General features: G+C 32.4%; 1 protein-coding gene across 1 annotated transcript in view; it reads left to right on the forward strand.

The window, feature by feature from the left end:
- Positions 1 to 422: 422 nt before the first annotated feature.
- LOC129231522 (uncharacterized) overlaps positions 423 to 19,630 on the forward strand; it is a 31,332-nt gene continuing 12,124 nt past the window's right edge. Inside the window, exons 1-2 of the mRNA XM_054865861.1 lie at positions 423 to 583; positions 9,338 to 9,438. Of these exons, the coding sequence (XP_054721836.1) occupies positions 500 to 583; positions 9,338 to 9,438 (185 nt within the window). The 5' untranslated portion in view covers positions 423 to 499. The remainder of the gene's footprint in view (positions 584 to 9,337; positions 9,439 to 19,630) is intronic.

Here is a 19,630-nt window from a genome sequence, read left to right on the forward strand (position 1 = left end):
TCCCTCCCATTATGATGCATGATACTTTAATTTAAGTCTAGTCCATAATTTCCAACAATGTAGACATACCCACTCAGCGGCCTACTGAATACTCGTCTTTTTTCTCTTTTTTTTATTTTCAAAGCGTACATTTCCACTGCCCTTACTTAGATAATCTTAATAAAAGAGAATCGTATCTAAATTTTATTTTAAGATTACATTTTCTATTCAAATTTTACAGAATAAATACTTTTGTCACTATTACTTCAATTGTTCATCTATAATCTGTAATTACTATTTTAATTTTTCAAAACAACGAAGATTTTCCCTTTTTCTTCGTAAAAGATAGATTCTTGAATAAGTTTTGTACGTGGCACGGGGTATTTCTAAGCATTAAAAGTTTAACTGTAACTGTGCTTATATGCATAGTGTTTGTTTGTTTATATTTATGTTGAGTTACGCCGGCGCATTTGATCCTCAATATTTAACGCAATGCCATTTGCAGCCATAAATTTGCAAAATGGGTGACAAATTAGTGCGGCTAAGATTTTTGTTTGGAGTAACTCACCTGGCGATTTTGTGTGTCGTTTATTTTTGGAAACGAGTAATTATAACCTTCTTTTTAATTTCATTCATGATTTTGACTAATTTTATACCTTATTTGGTAACAAAAGCTAACTTTTAATGAGACATAAATTTAATATATACAACATCTAAGTTGGCTGAGCTCTATAATGTTATGAATTTTCATGCAACAATAAAAGCCTCTTCAATCAAATGAAATTTTTTTTCTGCATTTACTTTTCCTTCAAGGCTTCATTTATCTGTTTCACCCAGTTCAGGCTTTTAAAATATTATTTCCTGTTTTATTCATAACTCCAACGCTTTATAGTTTTTTTTATTTTTGTGATTTAAAATTGTAATTATATTTTAAAACTATTTCTAAGATGAGATAGGGTAACAGCACTAGTAACAGACATGCTTAAGCCATCACTCTCAGGTTAACTCAATTTTCTGAGCCTTTTAATATATTTAGACTTTTAGAACTATTTTTCTCTTATGCAACTACATCTCATCTAACGTTAAGCTGCTTCTGGATCCTCTGAATTAGTTAATTTTATTTTTATTTGCTCAATTTTGAAAAAATGTTCGACCCCCCCCCCCCCCAGTAACAGACACTGACAATTCTGATGAAACCCAGAAACAGATGGAATGAGGAAAGGGTGAGTAATGGACAGAATTCTCCTTTTCTCTTCAAAATGTGCAAAAGTTCTTTATTTTTAGATCTAAAACCTTATTAAAATTCAAATGAACATGAAACTCTCGCAGACCTCATGATGGCTGTTCATAATCTTCCACCACTGCCTTGTAAATACCAACTGGCTCATAAAATTCACTCTGTTGACACTAGATGGTTGTAACGTATTCATAGACACTAGATGGTTGCAAACGTCCCATTAACATCAGTTTTGCCCGCCAAAATTTTTATTATTTAATTCCAAACTTACGACTGTTTGTTGTTGGACCCTTGGCCGGTTACTGGTGCCGTTACCCTATTTATCCTTTCACACTTCTCCGCTTAATTATTGAAATCTGAACAACAATGTTCAATCTCCTAAACAAATTGCCTTGCTTTGAACAGTTGTTCATCACATTTTTTTTCAATTTTAAGTGAAGAATTATGGTTAGGTAATACTTTTAAAATTACTACTAAGTTATTGCTGCTATATACACCTTAGTTAGAAACTTTTGTGCTGTTCTTTGGAAGCGAAATTAACAATCTGTATTGCAGCCCTAAGGTCTGATGTAATTGCTGACCCATGTGACCCTCGTGTTACTTATGCTTCAGTTCAGAATGGAGTTGACTCTGATCCCAGTGGCAGAAAGTTTTGTAGCTGTCTGCAACAGGCTTTTAGAACTTCATAATCTGTCTGCAAAATTTGGAGGGTAGTTTCAATAAAAAAAAAATAAACATGATCTTTTTTTTTAAAATAACTATTTTTAAAATAAGGCAGGAGATGCCCCCGCCCCCACAGAGAATGGCGCACCTCCCTAAATTCTTTGAAGCACTCCCTCTCAAGAACAAGACCCCCCCCCCCAAACTGAGTCCAAAATCTGTCTTAAATTACCTCCTTCTAAAAGTTTCAATGATGCAATCTGATATCCCCCTACCCCCCTGTCCTTGGTGGGCACCTGACATTTGCAAACATGCGTTGGCTATTGAACAGGGTTCTGTCCAGGATTTTTCACGGGGTCCATTTTGTTTGTGAGAAATCAATTGATTTTGTGAAAAATCAAATAATTTTGCATGGGGGGGGGGGAGGAATTGTAAAACGAAATGTCAAAGTGGGTGTTTTTGTGATATTTTTTATTTTTTCCTTTAATAATATTAATTTCTTGTTAAATAATTGAGACAAAAAATAAATAAATAAAATTCAATCAGTGGTTGAGCATTTAACTCTTTGAAACTTTTCAAAATCTCACAATTTTGTTTAAAACTTCTAATTTAGTGATTTCAATAAAAATAAAAGGATAATTTATTTGTTTACCTCTTAACAAAGCATACTTAATATCAAAAATTCGAAAAATTCGGTTTTCAAAGGGGATTCAAAGAGATCGCAATTCTCAAAGTGAAGGCTCCAAAAGTATGAAAACGGCTCATAAAAGAATTAATTTTTTTAAAATTATTTTCGAATTGCATTTTGAAAGCTTATGATAAACTGATCATTAATACCTATCGACACAGTTGCAGCAAAACTAAAATTAAACCATCTATCCAGCATTCAAGTTTTTGACTCATAAACAAAAACGAAATTTTGATTTAAAATCTGGAAATGATGGTATTTAATTGATTTTCCATTTATTTGCCTCCATATAAAGCGAAGTTAGCTTGAAAAAAAAGAGAAAAATTTTCGATTCTCATATCGGATGCAATCAGATTGCATTTTTCAAAATGAAAGCATTAAACGTATAAAAAAAGTTAATAAAAAAGCTTATTAAAGTAAAATAATTTTAGAATTACTATTTGACAGGTCTGCATGATGAATTTTAATAATATCACTGGCATATTCACCGAAAATTCGGAGTTGTGAAAAAAAAAGGATGAGTAAAGGTTCAACACCAGACACTAAATAGTGACAATTTTAATACTAGTAACCCTATTCGAAGCGATAGCATTTCAATGCGCTGATAAATGTTTTTTTTTTAAAGTCATTAGCGGGAAGAAAAAGTTCTTACACTGCATTTTTAGAGAACTTTATAACAAGACTACTGCTAAGGATATAAAACAAAAAAAGAAGCAAAATTATTCACTATGTTAGTTATTTATCACTTGCATCAGAGAAAAGTGCCGACTTTTTTTTTATACACAGAAATATGCGTTATTTTAATTTCCGATTTGCTTTTTCAGTAAGCAATTTGAAACTGGCAGTTGAACAAGAACAATCACGTGCATGCAAATGTCCGACAGTTGCGGAGAGCTTTTTTTTTCTCTGGGGACAACTTTTTCTTCTTTTTTTTCGGAACTTTTATTTTTTTAGTGCAGACAGAACTGTCTGTGCGGTGTCGCGGTGTTTCTGCTTCAGGGACTCTGACAAAATACCTTTTGTTCACACACAAGCACAGGTCCATGAGATAAATATCTTTGTGCTGAACAGTAAAGTAAGAAAAAACAACGTCAAAAAAGCACATATTGCAAATTACAGCAGACACATGTTTTGGCGTTACAGGGAACGCCTTTTTCAATGCGAAAAGTAATGAGCTTATGGATGAAAAGACATCCGAAAAAAGTGACGTTTTTTTCGGATGTCTTTTCAGGAGGTCAAGTGAAGGAGAAGTAGAGGGAAGAGTTTTGATAAGATAGTCTTCGTTTCTTTATTTTTTGGAGACAGGTTAAAATTTTGGGGGAGGATTTGTCCTGATGGTCCCCACTCTGTCTATGGCCCTGGTCAGGGGATAGAGTTAAATAATGTATTGAAGAATAATGAATTTATAAAATATAAGCACTTACATTTTGAAACTAGTTCTATTTTTTATTTAATGTAATGAATTCTGTAACTAAAACAAACAAGCTAATTAAATTTTTGTAAATAGCAGTATTTTCCTAGAGTAGATGGTGGTTGTTTAATTTCAGATCATGAAATGGTACTTCATTTCATCACTGTGTTGCCATGGGCAAGTAAATGGCAGTATTTATAAAAATGAATTTTTGAGATTATTGAAGGAACTTGTTTTTTTATTCTGTAGAAAAACTTAGTAAAATGTCGACATTTGAAATTCTTTTCATACTTTATATTAGGCAGAAACCAAATAAGCAAGTTTTTAAAGTATAGCTAAAACAAAATAGATGATAAAAATGAAAAATTTGCACAAACCGGTGTTATCCTTCCCAGGGCAGTCAAGAGAACAAAAATTACTCCAATGAGTCTCAAATCTATATGCTTTTTCTTCATATGAAGAATTGTTATTTATTGCATTTAAGTCAATTATTGAAGGGTTTCCCACCCAAGGGCCATTCAATATATTTTTTATATTTCATATCATTGTTTTCATAGATTTTAATCTGTTTTTGATATTAACTCACAAACTGCAATTGCACAAGAGAAAAACAACAAAATAGTTTTGGACTCGAGGGGTTTTGACAATTTGGTAAAGAAAATGGTTTTTACCATAATGTCCAAAACCTTGCTAACTTTGAAAATAACACTATTGTTTAAAATGCCAAAGCTGACTTACTTTTATTGTAATTCATTGCATAAACCACCAACAAAATCAAATGCCTTCCAGAAATATGCAGTTAACCACATAAATGTTGTAGTGAAGAAAATATGCAAAGTTCTTCAATTTTGATGTAACATGAGTAAAAACGTCACCAGAGAAAATCACAGGTATATAAACAATACAAAAATACCATAAATTAATTTGCTGTCAGAAATGCTTTTAAAATACCAAAAAATATATCCAACTTTGGTTTACATAGAATAACTCTTCATATTTTTATAATGTGATGCATACTTATGGAAATGAAAACATTCTAAAAATATGCATCAAGCAGCGGATAAAAGGTTTTTCACATTAAAAAAATTAATATACAAAAAATAAATGATATAAAATTGAAGAATTTGGTTCAGTTTGCGATATTTTACAATAAAGTTATCTCAAGTGATCATGATATCAATAAGATTTAACTTTTGGAATAAAATAACTACTATTTTTGTTAAAAAAAATGTCATACATTAATGGGGGGAAAATGCACTATGGAAATGTAGTTATAAACTACGAAAAACCAAGATTTCATAACAACAGCTAAAACTTTAAAAGTGAGAAATTTAAAATTAACCGAGTATTTTTAAATTCTACAAGTATGAAGATACCTTTACATTGTCTGTAACCACAAACACAACCTACAACTACTAATAAAGAAGGACTTAATATTAGACCAGGGCAATCCAGTTTAAAAAACAAGCTGATGTGTGCATCACATGACTTCCTTTTACACCAATTTAATGTTATTTCTCTATTATTGCAATTTTAATGTGAATCTCTCTCTAACTCTCTAAATGGCTACATTAAAACCAGGTTTAAAAAAAAAATCCCCAAATTTGTCGCCAAACTTGGCGACCAAAAGACTGGCGATGTATCACCTAGTGTCCGCCAAATTATAACACCACTTGAGTTTGCATCGAAATTAACAATGAATTCCCCCCAAAAAGGTGCAAAAGACCCCTTTAGAAACACCCGAATGCAACCAAAAAAGGAGGTGCACAACTAGACCCCACTAGGAGTCTATGTACCGAATTTCAACTTTCTAGGACATACCGTTCTTGAGTTATGCGACATACATACAAGATACACACATACGCACATATACATACGTACACAACAGACGTCATGAGAAAACTCGTTGTAATTAACTTAGGAAACTTCAAAATTGATATTTTTTTGTAAAAGGAAGTTAAGTATTGTCAACAATTGGTGAAACTCAATATTGTGTTAAAATTCAGAAATCGCCAAAAGGGGGGACATATGGCAGGAATTCCAGTTCAGGAGCTCTTTCCCTATCTTTGAAAATGAAGTTTTAAAAATGTAATTTTAGACTATTGCATCTGAAATTGCTTGATATTTGTAGGAGGAGACATTCCTCCAGAAATTTTTCAAAATTGAAACCTCTTAAAAACAGATAAATCACTTTTGATGACATTAGGGAAAGGAATGAGGTTCGGAACTCAACCTCTATTTTTTTTTTTTTTTTTTTTGAAATAAGATAAATACGTAGTTGTAGGCTATCTTTGATGGCGCAAGAGGAAGGAATGAGGGCTCAAAAACCCTCCTCCGGAAAAACTTTCAGAATTTGCAAAATAAATGAATATAATTTTATATTTTTTCAAACTACTGCATTTTTTTATTTCATAATTTATCATTCTTAAAGGATAAATTTATCAGTTTAAAATGATAAGTTGATCAATTTTAATTGACAGCTTAATTAGGGTGAGAGGCGAGGAGAGGCACATTTGGACAATGGGCATATATAAACAACTCAATTTTCCCAAACTTGAAAAAATGAAAATTATGATAAAGAAGTTCTTTAAAGGCAGCACTACGATCCATTTCCCTAGAAAATTTGAAACAATTGGCAGTAAAATGTTCCCAGTTATGTCAATCAAGCATTTTTAAAACTTAAAATTAATCTATGCTGGATTTGTTTGATGCTAATAATGCATCTTTATATTGCATTATGAAAACAAAATTAAACAAAAGTAATAACTTGCTTAGTGACTATAATGTTTTATCAATCATATTCGTAAAAAAAATGAAAAAAAAAAAAAAAAAAAAAAAATCAGGCCTACTAGGCTTGGTTTAACAAAATTATAAACATCTAGCCATAAGGCATTTTTGGACATTGTTTTGGGGGCACATATGGAGTCTTAATCTGCTGTGGGAAGGTAAAGCACAGTGTCTGCAAATTTTATTTTTTTTTGTGCATTTTTGTCATCTTTTGTACTTTATCTTTATTGTACTAGCTTCCTTATTTGGTTTCTGCTGAAAATACATCATGAAAAAAAAAAGTCTAGTTTAAACATTTTCCTATTATTGGTATGGAAAATCCAAAACGCGTTTCTTCAAATATTTCAAAAACTCATTTCTGTATGTACTACACTTTACCTCCCCATTGCAGTAATGTGCCCGTAATGTATTTATAGTTTATATCACAATATATATATATAGATTATATATTTTCAGGTGTATAAGCAGTGTAGGTAAGTTTGAATCAATGTACTGCAGTCAATATGTCTTTACAAGTGAAGAAGAAGAAATATTAATATGGTACCTTATGAAATCTTTTCAAGTAGGTACAATATGCCCTGTCTTATGTTCAAGACAGAATGCTTACATTTAACTATGCAAAAACTTTGAAGTAATGGTACAGATGTGATATACCCCCCCCACCCATTTGGCGACATCCGATTTTTTTCACAAAATTGAAATATTTTTCTCGCTAATGAGGCGATAAATTTTTAAGCATGGCATCCCTGGTGAAACTAACCTGTGGTTGGCAACGCGAAGGCAAACTTGTTCGAACTTGTTTACTTGGGTTCTTTACTTGGTTTTACGCAGGAGAGATACGTGTTGTTTTGTGCAATACACCTTACAGGAATGCTTATTTTGTGTTAGTTTAGATTCAGTAGTTGTGTTTTAAAGAAAAAACATTAGAAAATGCCAGTTTCTTCAAACTTGAAGGTTAATTAAAAGTTAACTCCAACGTGGTGTGTATCTGTAACGTGCCATTGTCATATGATGTATTGTTTTAGACTGAGTGTGAATATTTATACCATATAAAAAGGTAAGTTCTTTATTTTAGAATTCAAAAAAAACCTCTCACTTCCAAAATTCTTTGTTTTTACAAATCCTTGAGGGGTTCTTGTAGTTTTTAACTTTATTTTTACTTTATGTAAATTAATTTTACAGAAATAGTACGGTTATTTTGTTCTAAAAGTTAATTCTTATCGATGCCATGAATTATTTAGACATTCTATTAACGTGCCTCCTTTAGGTACTGAATTTTATGTTAACAATTGAAAGTTCTTTCTGTTGTACTCTTAAAAATGCTGAATTTTATTAATAAATCTGCACAATAATGGTGCATATTTCACACTTAAAACTGTGTCATTATTGTACACTGAACGGAAGGACCCACCCTTGGATGTCTCCATGAAAATATACATAACTGTGACCATACTCCGACTGTAATGTATATTAACAGTCAGAGGGATAATGGACCGAGCGGAGCGAGGTCCTGGCGAGCCAGAGGTCTCATAGTACTTTCGTAATGAGACCGAGGCAGGGCCGGCGAGCCGAGGTCTCATTACGAAAGTACTATGAGACCGAGGGCTCGTATCCCGGAGAAATGATGAAAAAAAAATTAATGCATTAATTTCGACTTGTAATTAATACAATAATTTATTTCATTGTATTTTAATATGTTTACAAAAAACCCCGGCCCTGTGCATTTTTGAAGCATATATTCGTGATGTTTTTTGTTGTGCTTTTATGTTGTTTTTATATATATTGTGTTCTGAAGTGCTTTGATCATGTTTTTTTATCTGATTTTTTCCTGTTGGCGCTAAAAAAGCATCGCTAAGAACGATGTATGACATATGTCGTCATACATCGTTTTCTTGGCGACGCTTTCTTGGCGCCAACAGGAAAAAGTCGCCAAGGGTGGGGTATATCACATCAGTTCCGTTTGAAGCAACGCCAAAACCTTTCTCTTTCAAGACTAGTGAACAAAAGTTTAGCCAGGGCCTTTAGTGCAAAAAATATTGATGCATTTTTAAAAACATTGTTACATATTATGGCATTGTTACATATTATGGTTCATTCTAAGCAGACTTCTAAATTTTGATGAGTCTGGAATCGCAACTATCCTATCCAATCCAAAAGCAATTTCTGAAAGTGGCAAAAAAAAAAAAAAAAAAAAAAACAGTTTAGTCTTGCAGTTTTGGGAAAATGAAGAGAGTTTCCAATTTATGTGAATTATAGTTATTTATCTTTGCCAGTTTAAATAATTAATATTGTTTTCTTTTTAAGATTATGGCTAGTGCAGAAAAATTGAGAATAAAATTAAACAGGTTTGATTTTTGTGTAATAAAAAATAAAAAAACCCTTCCACAAGTGCCCCCCCCCCCCGTTTCCTACTTAGTTTTATATTTTAATGATGATCATGTTTTAACAAAATTGAAGTTATTGTTTCCCACATTTTTTTTTTCAGGATGATGTTGAAAAATAACTGCTACTTGTTTATGTGGAATTATGGTATATATTCTTCTTATCATTATTAATTTCATTTTTTCATTTTCAGGAAGATATTGCAAAACATGTGCTACTTGTTTACTTGCTGAATTATAGTGATGACTTAAGGATGAATAATTTAGATCTTGCACTGGAGAAAAAGATTGAGATGTAATTTTAAACTCCATTTTCTTAAGAAATTTGAAATCATGTTTCTCTTTAATCCTAGTATTACTGCATTTATGTATTACTGTATTATTACAGCTTGCTAGGGTGGGCCGAAAAATACTTTTTTTTAAATTTCGATGATGGGTAGGGCAAAAAAGGTGCCATTGGTGGAGCAATTTGCACATAAAAAATTTTGAATTTTTTCTGACACTTTCTTGATCTGCCGCAATTGGGTTGAAGTTTCAACCAAATGCGGTTTTTCGGTGTTTTTAGCAAAATTAATGAAAAAAAAATTTCTTTTTCTATTTCCCATGACGAGTAGTGCGGAAAAGTTGCTGTTAGTGGCACTAAATTCCCACTAAAAATTTGAAGTATGTAGTATGATTCTTTTTGTTGCCACTAATCCATAGAAGTTTTGGAAATATCTTTTATTTTTAACATTTTAATTTTATTTTGTAAAAATGTTAAAATTCTGTTTTCGCCGTATTTATTTGAAATAATAATATCTGTAACATATGATGCATTTTTAGATGCTTAATGTGTTATAAATTAAACATTTATTGCTTATAATTTTTTTAATTTTAAATATACCTACTATTACAAAATTTTGTGCAGCTTCATTCAAAATTAAAGTTCAACAGCTCAGAACTCAACAAATAGCTAAAGAAAGGATGAGTGTGCAGAAAATTTCAATCCGTACTCCCAACAGAATGTTTTATCTATCCTGTTTTAGGCAATAAAAGCATTTTTGAGTTGAATTTCTGCACCTCAGCACTTTTACTTCTATTAGTTTTGCTACAATGAAAGCTGGCATAGGACTTGTAAAGCACTTAAGATTCAATTTCGGATACTATGTTTATTTCAGTTCCTTTTGTCGAATGATATTTCGTGAGTACAGTGGTGTAGCTACACTTTCTGCCGCCCGGGTCGGTTCCTCAATTTGCTGCCCATTTGGATGGGAAATAATTGACATAGAGTCAAAAGTATTTGATAAGATTTTAATAAATAAGAAAAGAAACAAAGTCAAAATTTGGAATTTTTAAGAAATTTTTAGTAACGGTTATAAAAAAGATGTTTAGAGCTCCCTCCATTTTTTTTCAAAATTAAAATTAATTTTATGCATTCTTTGGTGATGCTAGGAGGGTCGGGACTTCTCAAGGAAATTTTCTGAAACGAAGTGTTAAAAAAAAACAATTTTTGAATATGTGAAGATATTGGAGAAGGTTCAGGGGCGCTGTCCAGAAAGCTTTTCAACAAAATTGAAAATTACGTTAATGTGGGTTGTACCTAGTGGTGTATGGTCTTCCCTAACTCCAACAAAGACTGGATTTTCCTCCCGAAATATTTTCAAACTTGAAATCAATTTTATTCTATCTTTGATGACGTTGAAGAGAATAGGGAACGTTCAAGAGCTCTCTGGCAATTTTTCGATGCCGAAGTTTCAAAAACGCAATTGTAAGCTATCTTTGACGGCATAAGTTTCCAAATGTTTCCAAAAATGTAGGAAGTCCGATGGTTTTTCCATCTCTCCTGGAATTTTTTTGGTAATGACGTCCTAAAAACGTGACTTCAGCCGTTGTTTGACGGACAACATTGTGAGAGAGAAAGAGTTCGGAGGGGTGTTAGGTGATTTTGTGCACATCTGGGGTCCTTACCTTAATACTACTTTTCTGAAGTTTATATTTCAAAAACCCAACTTTAAGCTATTTTTGGAGACATTGGATGAGATGGGGATTTTAAAGTTCGAAGTTGATGTCCTAAATACACACTTTAGACTATCTTTAACCATTATACAGGGAGGCAGTAGCAGATTTTAGCTGGGCCCAGGGGGCCCGTGCCCCCCAAAAAGAATGAATTAATTTCACTATTTTATTACTTTTTAATTCTCCTTTCTTTTGCAATTTTTTACTTAGTTAATTAAAAGAACACAAAACACATACAGCTTATTTTGAATAAAGGCATTTTTGTTTGTTAAAGAAGTATTACTGGAGTCAGAGGCCCAGAGTTGTAGAGTACATTTCACTCACTGGTTTCGAATTCAATGGACTGTATTATTGCGATTCATCCACTAATCACTCATTACTTATTCAGGACATATAGTTTTTATTTTCGAAAAATTAAGAGAGCATCTCCGATCCATCTCTCCTCTTTTTCATCTTTGAAAATCGTCTAAAATTTCGTTTTTAGGGTTCAATTTCAAGAAATTTCAAAGAACGTCTTCGAGCTTGAACCGTTCATAAAAGTCCCTGAACCTCTCATCCTCCGAATATCACCAGAGATCGTGTAAACTGCAATTTTAGCACTACAATTTCGAACAATTTCCAGAGGACCATTGTGAATGTTACACATACTGTAGATTCTTATTGTTAATTCTCTTTCTCCGCTTATATAACGCAATTCTCTTAATTTGATTACTCATATGCTAGTAATGACACCTCCCCCTCCCCACCTTTAAGCATAAATCTGAATTCTCTCGCCGAAGCAGAAACACACACAAATATATACAGTAAAACCCCTCCTAACGGACACCCCTCAAATACGGACATCTCTCTTATGCAGACAAGTTTTAATTCCCCGATTCCAAGGCAAATAACATTATTAAACCCCTGTCCAGCAGATATCCCTCTTTTGCAGACGAAAAAATGTGTCCCGTTAGTATCCACATTAGAGGGATTTTACTGTATAATATATATATAGGGGACACATTGGGGTCGCGTGATATTTAGTTATTGGAAAGGGGGTCGTGAAGTGAAAAATGTTGGGATCCACTGTATTAGAGTAATTTTATCATCATAGTCGTACCTTACAATTCGATGACTTTTTTTTCTTTTTTGCCTCCAGTAATAGATAAAAAGCATAATTTCCTTATTGGGAAAACGCGTTAAATTTTTTCGCATCATACGTGTAAAATTGTCGCCCCCCAAAAAGTGCCGCCAGGGGCGGGCTGCCCCCTCCGCCTCTCCCTAGCTACGCCACTGTGTGAGTATAGGTTCTCTGGTGTTAGTTGAGGACCAAATCAAACTGAGCATAGTATTCCGTAATTCTGAATTTTAATTTTGGAACCTTAAACTCTCGAATTTATTGATTCTTATTTCTTCTTTCAATTATGGCATATTTTTCCAACTAGTATTCATTACAATGTTTTGATATCTTGGTTTTTGTCAGTTACCATTGCTGCGTTTACACTGTCGTGAATTCTCACAGTGATCATATTATTTACCAGATCCCTTTATGTAACCTGGTTGTTCCTTTAAACGAATAATACATAGGGAGACTGGGGATACTTGATCCCCACTTTAGTCTTCAATTTTTTTCTCTGCTGCAAATTATCAGTTTTTTATTTTATTTATTTTTTTTTTTAAGTATGAGAACAAAGGTAATTTTTTTCCTATATCTGACAGTATTTTTTTTAGTTGAAATTAAACGGATAGTTTTGGTAAAATTATTTTTTTCAAAAATTTCAATAAGGGATCATGAATCCCCACATCAAGGGGTACATGATCCCTTCATGGAGAATACTTGATCCCACTGAGAAAATACGTAGACTTTTCATTGGGTCGGCAATTTATTTATGGATTTTGTTTTTCTACATAATGTTTCTAAAAAGTAACACCATTTCTAATTTTCTTTATTAGATTATTATAACGTGAATACAAAATAACATAGTTTCAAATTTCACTGGATATTTGAAAAAAAAAAAAAAAAAAATGTACACAACTTTCATAAACTTATGATGCTTTTAATCAGTAACTTATAATCCAATACAGTTGTGAACAACATTATATTTTATAAATAAAACTAAAATTTTCTTAAATTAGCATAACGCAACTAAAATTACAACAAATAAAAAAAAATAGGATGACAAGCACGAAAATCATCTTATTTGCTTTTTGCTTTGCAATAATAAAATTAAGAATTTCATCAATTGAATTAATTTTAAAAAAGAGGGGAAAAATGTAAGTATCAGTGTACTTATAAAAAAGAAAAGAAAGCTTGGCATATGTTTTCCAAACCTGAAAAGTCAAATGCAAACAATTTGTTTGTTGTATTTCTTAAAATTCCGCTCAACCCAATTGGATGTGTGCAGCTTAACACATTTTGTCAAAATTTCAGGAAAAATAGATTGATTAAACATATTGCCTTTGCACTTCAGAAAACCTATTTCTAACTCTAGAAATCCAACTTAGCTTTCTATCCGCTTATGGGTCTACATAATGGGCAACTCACTTTTTTGTTGTAAATCTAACTATAGCACAATCATTTTTTTCTTTCAAACAAAGATTTGACATCTATTTCAACTTGTTCAAGCTCATTTGGCTGATCAGAACACAATTTGTCAGTATAGTTAGTTTATGTTTATATGTTTGAGGTGTTATGTGGGTCACAAGTGCGGATTGATAAATAAATAGTTTAGCATTTACTGTAGTGACTGTTTAAATCTATCACTCAAACTATGATATATTTTATTATGTTAACATGGTTTTGAATGTTTAAAGTTAATGTCAACTAAGTAAACAACATTTATAATGTTTTCATTGTGTTTATATTGTCATATGGATAGTTGATACCTGGGATCATGTACCCCTCTAAACAAAGGGATCAAGTATCCCTAATTTGCGATTTTTACAAGCAATACTTGTTATATTATTAACATCAGTGGCAATTAACTAAAAATATGTCTCAATTATTAAAGGTTGCCTGTACTTTAACATTACACTTCGGAATTTTTTTAAGTTGTATTTAACGGATAATGTAAACTTCGGATGCTTTCCTAAAAAAAGTTTCCCTTGATACATTCAGATGATCATTTCTTGAGCTAAAACAAAATGGCTGAAAAAAAAAATGTTGCCAGTTTTTATGTACAAGTATAACTGTAATAAAATTGTCAGATTTCAAAACTCTACTGAATGATTTTGGTACATTTTTGGCTATGGGATCATGTATCCCTAGGGATTAAGTATCCCCAGTCTCCCCTACAAATTAATTCATAATATGAGCAACATAAGACATTGTAAGGCTCCTTTGGGTTTTATTGTAAGGCTCCTTTGGATTTTGAGGTAAAAAATTGCTAGCAAACATTTCTGTAGGCAGCTGTGAGCCATCTAGACTACGTAATAGGCCCTGGTTGGCTGTCTTGAAACTCTGGAGGGCACAGTCCCGTTGAAACAGTTGCACAACTATCATGTATTTTTAATGCTCAAATTTTCAGTATTTTCTCTTTCTTTTGCTCATGTAATATGACAGACGTAACCTAGAATGGTAGTATAAGTGGGTTTTCCCTTCCCATCAACTTGGCTTTGGTTTGACCAGAAAGTCCTTAGGTCCAGTAGTTTCCTTCTATCTTATTTATCAGGTGTCAGACTGGGTGTTTGTCATATGAAAAATGCACCTAAAATGTTGCAGTTCTTTCTTTCTTTTTTCAACACTGGCAATGACACTGTTTTTTTTTTTTTTCTGTTTTTAGAGGAGTGTTGTTTCACCCGACTGCTTTCAGTTAAAAGATAATAACTTTGTTTTTATTTTAAAAGGTTTACTAGTGATTAAGAGCGAGTTCTGAGTTACTTCCTTTGGTTTTGAACGTGAAGCAAACAGAGTTGCACTACGTTTTCTAATGGCATATTTCAATTAAAAAAAATTACAAGCATTAAGTAGTTAATTTATAACACATTAAGCATCTAAAACTGCATCATATGTGACAAACAACGAAATTATTTCAGATGAATACGGCAAAAACAGAATATTAACATTTTGACAGAATTTAATGAAAACCGTTAAAAACAGAAATTGCCAAAACTTCTATGGAGTTGTGGCAACGGAAGGAATTATGCTACATACTTCAAGTTTTTTATGGAAATTTAGTGCCACCAATAACAACTTTTCCTCACTGTACCCATCATCGAAAATAGATTTTTTTTTCTTTTTACTAATTTTGCTAAAAACATCGAAAATCAGCATGTGGTCGAAACTTCAACTCAATTGCGGCAAATCAAGAAATTATCCGAAAAAATTAAAAATTTTTGTGTGCACTTAGCTCACTATCATCAGAATTGAAAAAAAAAAAGGTTTTTCGGCCCACTCTACTGCATGCTCGTAAAAAAAAGATGAAAAAGTTCAGTACTGTTCTGTAGATTCATTTATAAGATGCTTAAGAACTCAGCTTTTGTGACATTTAACCTACAATACTATTCTTAATCATTAGTTGATGGACCTATATAAAAAGGCACCAACCTTTGACAGAGCACTTTGTTAAATATTTTTTATGTATGTTATGTGTGCAATGTGGACAATATTCCAACATTTCTGAATAAGTTCCTGTAATTATTTATTAGCAAGTCTACTTCACTATTTCAAGCTTTCTCTAATTAATCATAAGCAGAAAATCACATAGGATTCCTGTCAATATTTTCTACCAGCCTTTGTTTCAGTTTCATTTTTTGAATCCGTACTAATGAGTACTTATAAGTTTGCCAAAACAAAATCTTATTAAGCTAACAACCAGTCTTTTTTAACGGGAAAAAGTGCTTGCTTATAGCTTTTATCTCTTTCGCGAACCGCATTATTCAGATTTTTTTTAATAAAAGCCCCTTTTATCTTAAAGGGAATACTATACCTTAACATTTTCTTTACTTTCTGCTTAAAGTCTGCTCACTAAAGATCACTATTTTTCAAGCCATAAAGAAAAATCTTATGCTTATGTGCCGGAAAATCAGCATTCCTGAAATAGGGTACAATTCTGAAATTTTGCTTAGGACAGAACCTAATACTAGTGTGGTCACTATCTCCAATATGATCATCTACATACAAACCCTGATGGAAATTTTCAGCATTGCAAGAAGTTAGGTCCAAAATTGAATCATGCCAAATTCCTTGAATAACAGCTTGATCTTAAAAAAATAACTAGAAAATCTGTATGTGATGTTGTGTTAGGTGAAGTGCAATGCGTTTTTTGTAAGTTTTGAGGATTTCATGAACTTCCATTTGTTTGTGCGATAAAATGAGTTCCAAATAATTCCTACCGAAGGTTCAGGGCCTAATATCTCACTCATTTATGATACAATTGGCTCTGATCTTTGTATATTCATCGAATATGTCTAATAAACATGAGAAAATCGTTTATATATGTATATATATATATATATATATATATATATATATATATATATATAAATCTCTCACTTGCAGAAAAGTGGAAAAGGGTGCAAATAATGTTTTTCATGTCTTATGTAAATGTTTTATGCAATGCTGGTATTGTTACGATAAAATACTGTGGTAGGATTAATCTTAATCAGATTTGGTTATTATTAATAAATTATTTACTCTTTATTTCGAAAAATGGTACTAGGTGAGAAATGCAGTATTAAAAAAAAATGTTAAATAAAGCAATAGATGCACAAATTCTTTGTACAGTAAAACCTGTAAAGTTGACCACCTTTGTAAGTTGACCACCTGTCTATGCTAACCGCTTTTGTCGGGAACGGAATTGGACCTATCTTATATAATGAAGGAAAACCTCTGTAACTTGACCACCTCTCTATCTTGACCACCTGTCTATCTTGACCACTAATGTACACCAAATTTGGTTCGGAGTATTGTAAAAAACCCTTTGTAAGTTGACCACTAGGGGTTTTTTTTTTTTTTTAACTTAATCAAGCAAATTATTTTCTTTTATTATTATTTTTTTTTATAGCTTTCCAAGAATAATTTTGATGCTTTAGACCAGCATTTTACCAACTAAATAAAACAACAGCATAAAGCTTATGCTACTCCTAATTCTCCAAACTTGTTTTTCTTTTGTTGTTCTATTTGAGATTGCTTTTTGTACTCTCTGTTCAATGAAAATAAAAAACTGGTGTCAGTAGAAAAAGTACAAAGTCTTTTCTTCCAGTAGCAATATTTTGAGGCAACACTGGAATTGTGCTAAAGAGAAAAGTTACTTATTTCTGGTGCAAGGGATTAAGAGATGGGATATTTTCATTTTTAACTGCCTTTATGAACTAGGAGAGTCCAGCTTGTTGCTTTGTGTAAAAGTTTTACATAAAATGGTTTCAGAAAGAAAGTTAGTTGAACTTGAGATTGATAAAAAGTATGAAGTATTAAAATTATACGAAAAGGAAGAAAGTTGGCGAAAATTAGCTGACACATACGGAATTTCTAAAACTACAATGTCTAATTTAGTAAAAAACGAGGAAAAAAAGCAAAAATATTTGAATAACTTTTTTAATTATTGTTTCAAAGTAATGTTAAACAATAAAAGTGACTTAAACAGAATGAGTAAGTGGCAATGATTCCAGAAATGAATATATGGTCCATGGTGCAAGGAAATGACAAAAAAAAAAAAATCATTACCACCCTTTAAACGTTGACCACCTGTCTAAGTTGACCACCAAAGTACTGCACCGTAAGTGGTCGACTTACACAGGTTTCACTGTAATTGAATTCTTCATAACTGCTAGCACCCTAGCATTAAAGTAAATCCCCCACGAGCTGCGAGAAGAGCTTGCAGTGATCCTGCATAGAAGACATCGACTTATGAATGTACTCTTAATTTAATGGAACCAGAGCCTAATAATGCTTTCCTGCAATCTAGTAGAAGGTTTCTTAACAGCAATTTTGGACCCATTATACATGTATGCCAAAAAGTTTCAATTCAGGAGTATTCGCAATCTAATCCAAAACTTGAATGCCAGATTTTTTTCATGTAGGAATGCACCGGATGGAAAGTATTTGAGGGAAATTTACCTTTACAATGTCCGTAGTGTTTTGGTGATGAAAACTTGTAAATTAGGCAGCAAAATCATTGATGACTAAGTTGAATTGTGCGTACCAATTTGGCAGTAAGACAGAGTGCAAAGTCCGTTGAAATATGTAATTTCTCAAAAAGATCCAGCTCAGGGTTTGAAAATTCATAACTGGAATAGTAAATCTAATTGTTTATATCAAAATCTTAAGGAAGTGTTTTAAATCCAGCTATTCAGAAGTAGTATAAAAATGAGAGTTCTGTGACCGCAGGCGCATCCGCTCATCAACTGCGCCGTCGATCTCCGCGTGCCATTGCGCCTGTGACATTCACGTAGTCTCCCTCGAGTGGAGTTGTGTTGTAGAGGTCCTGCTGCGAGTTTCGGTTTTGGGTTTTCCCAACCTTTTACGGATGGTTTTTCAGGAATGGCAACGCATCGTATTTGTTACAGCAAGACTTGTCGTCATGACAACCAAAGTTTTTAACTTTTTGGATGGCAACGGATCGTCTTTGCTACAGCTAGTCTTGTTGTCATAGCAACAAATGACAGCAGTTCTAAGAGCGCTCGTGACGCCATTTATTGAGAGTTTAATTATTTTTGTGATTTTTTGGACCTAGAATATTTTTCACAAATTTTCTCTTTCACAGAGCGAACCCGAACCCGGAACCACAAAAAGATCTGCGCAGCTGTCAGATTAGCGAACACGTGAACTGACTGAGCTACAGAGATCTGTCAACTATTTTGTGAACTATCATCTCAATATAATTTTCAGATGACGCAAAAGCTCGCGTCGCCAGCTGTTGGAATTTTTGTGCACTTTGTTGATTTTTCCAGCATGGATTAACTTGCAGGTTTCGCTAAAAACATATAAATTATGATAGTGTATGTCATTTATTTTTATTTTTAAATATGGTTTCTAGAGAAGAGGTTGTGTGGATTATATAGTCCTTATTGTTTGAAATGTAAGTATCATTCCTTATTAATGTTTTGTAAACTTATTTTTGTAAATTCGTTGAATATGTATTTTTCGATGAATATGTATTCATTATTTTTTATTATTTGAAACAAGATGGACCTAGAGTCCCTATGTATAAGCTACAAGAGTCGCGCAATATGAAGAGCAACTTTACCAAGAGGGGTTGCTTTGTGGCTAAGCGCGTGCAAGATTGGCAAGTAATCGCTCATTTCATTCTTCCCGTTCTTTTTTCTTTTTTTACTTTTGCAGAACCAGTACATGGGCAGTTAAATTACTATGCAAAACACCATTCGCATATTTGTTAGATTATTTTGGAAGTTTGATTTTTTTTTCACTTATTTCAGGTGCGCAATCAGGAAAATATTGTATTTACAGTTGGATATTTGTTTTTGAAGTGTATTTTGGAAAAAAAGAAAATTGCATTTCATGTGTTTTTTTCCAGATTCGCGATTGCATATTGTGAGGTTATTTTAGAAGTGGG

Source organism: Uloborus diversus, chromosome 10 (genome assembly GCF_026930045.1).
Source record: "Uloborus diversus isolate 005 chromosome 10, Udiv.v.3.1, whole genome shotgun sequence".
NCBI classification, from domain to species: Eukaryota; Metazoa; Arthropoda; class Arachnida; order Araneae; family Uloboridae; genus Uloborus; species Uloborus diversus.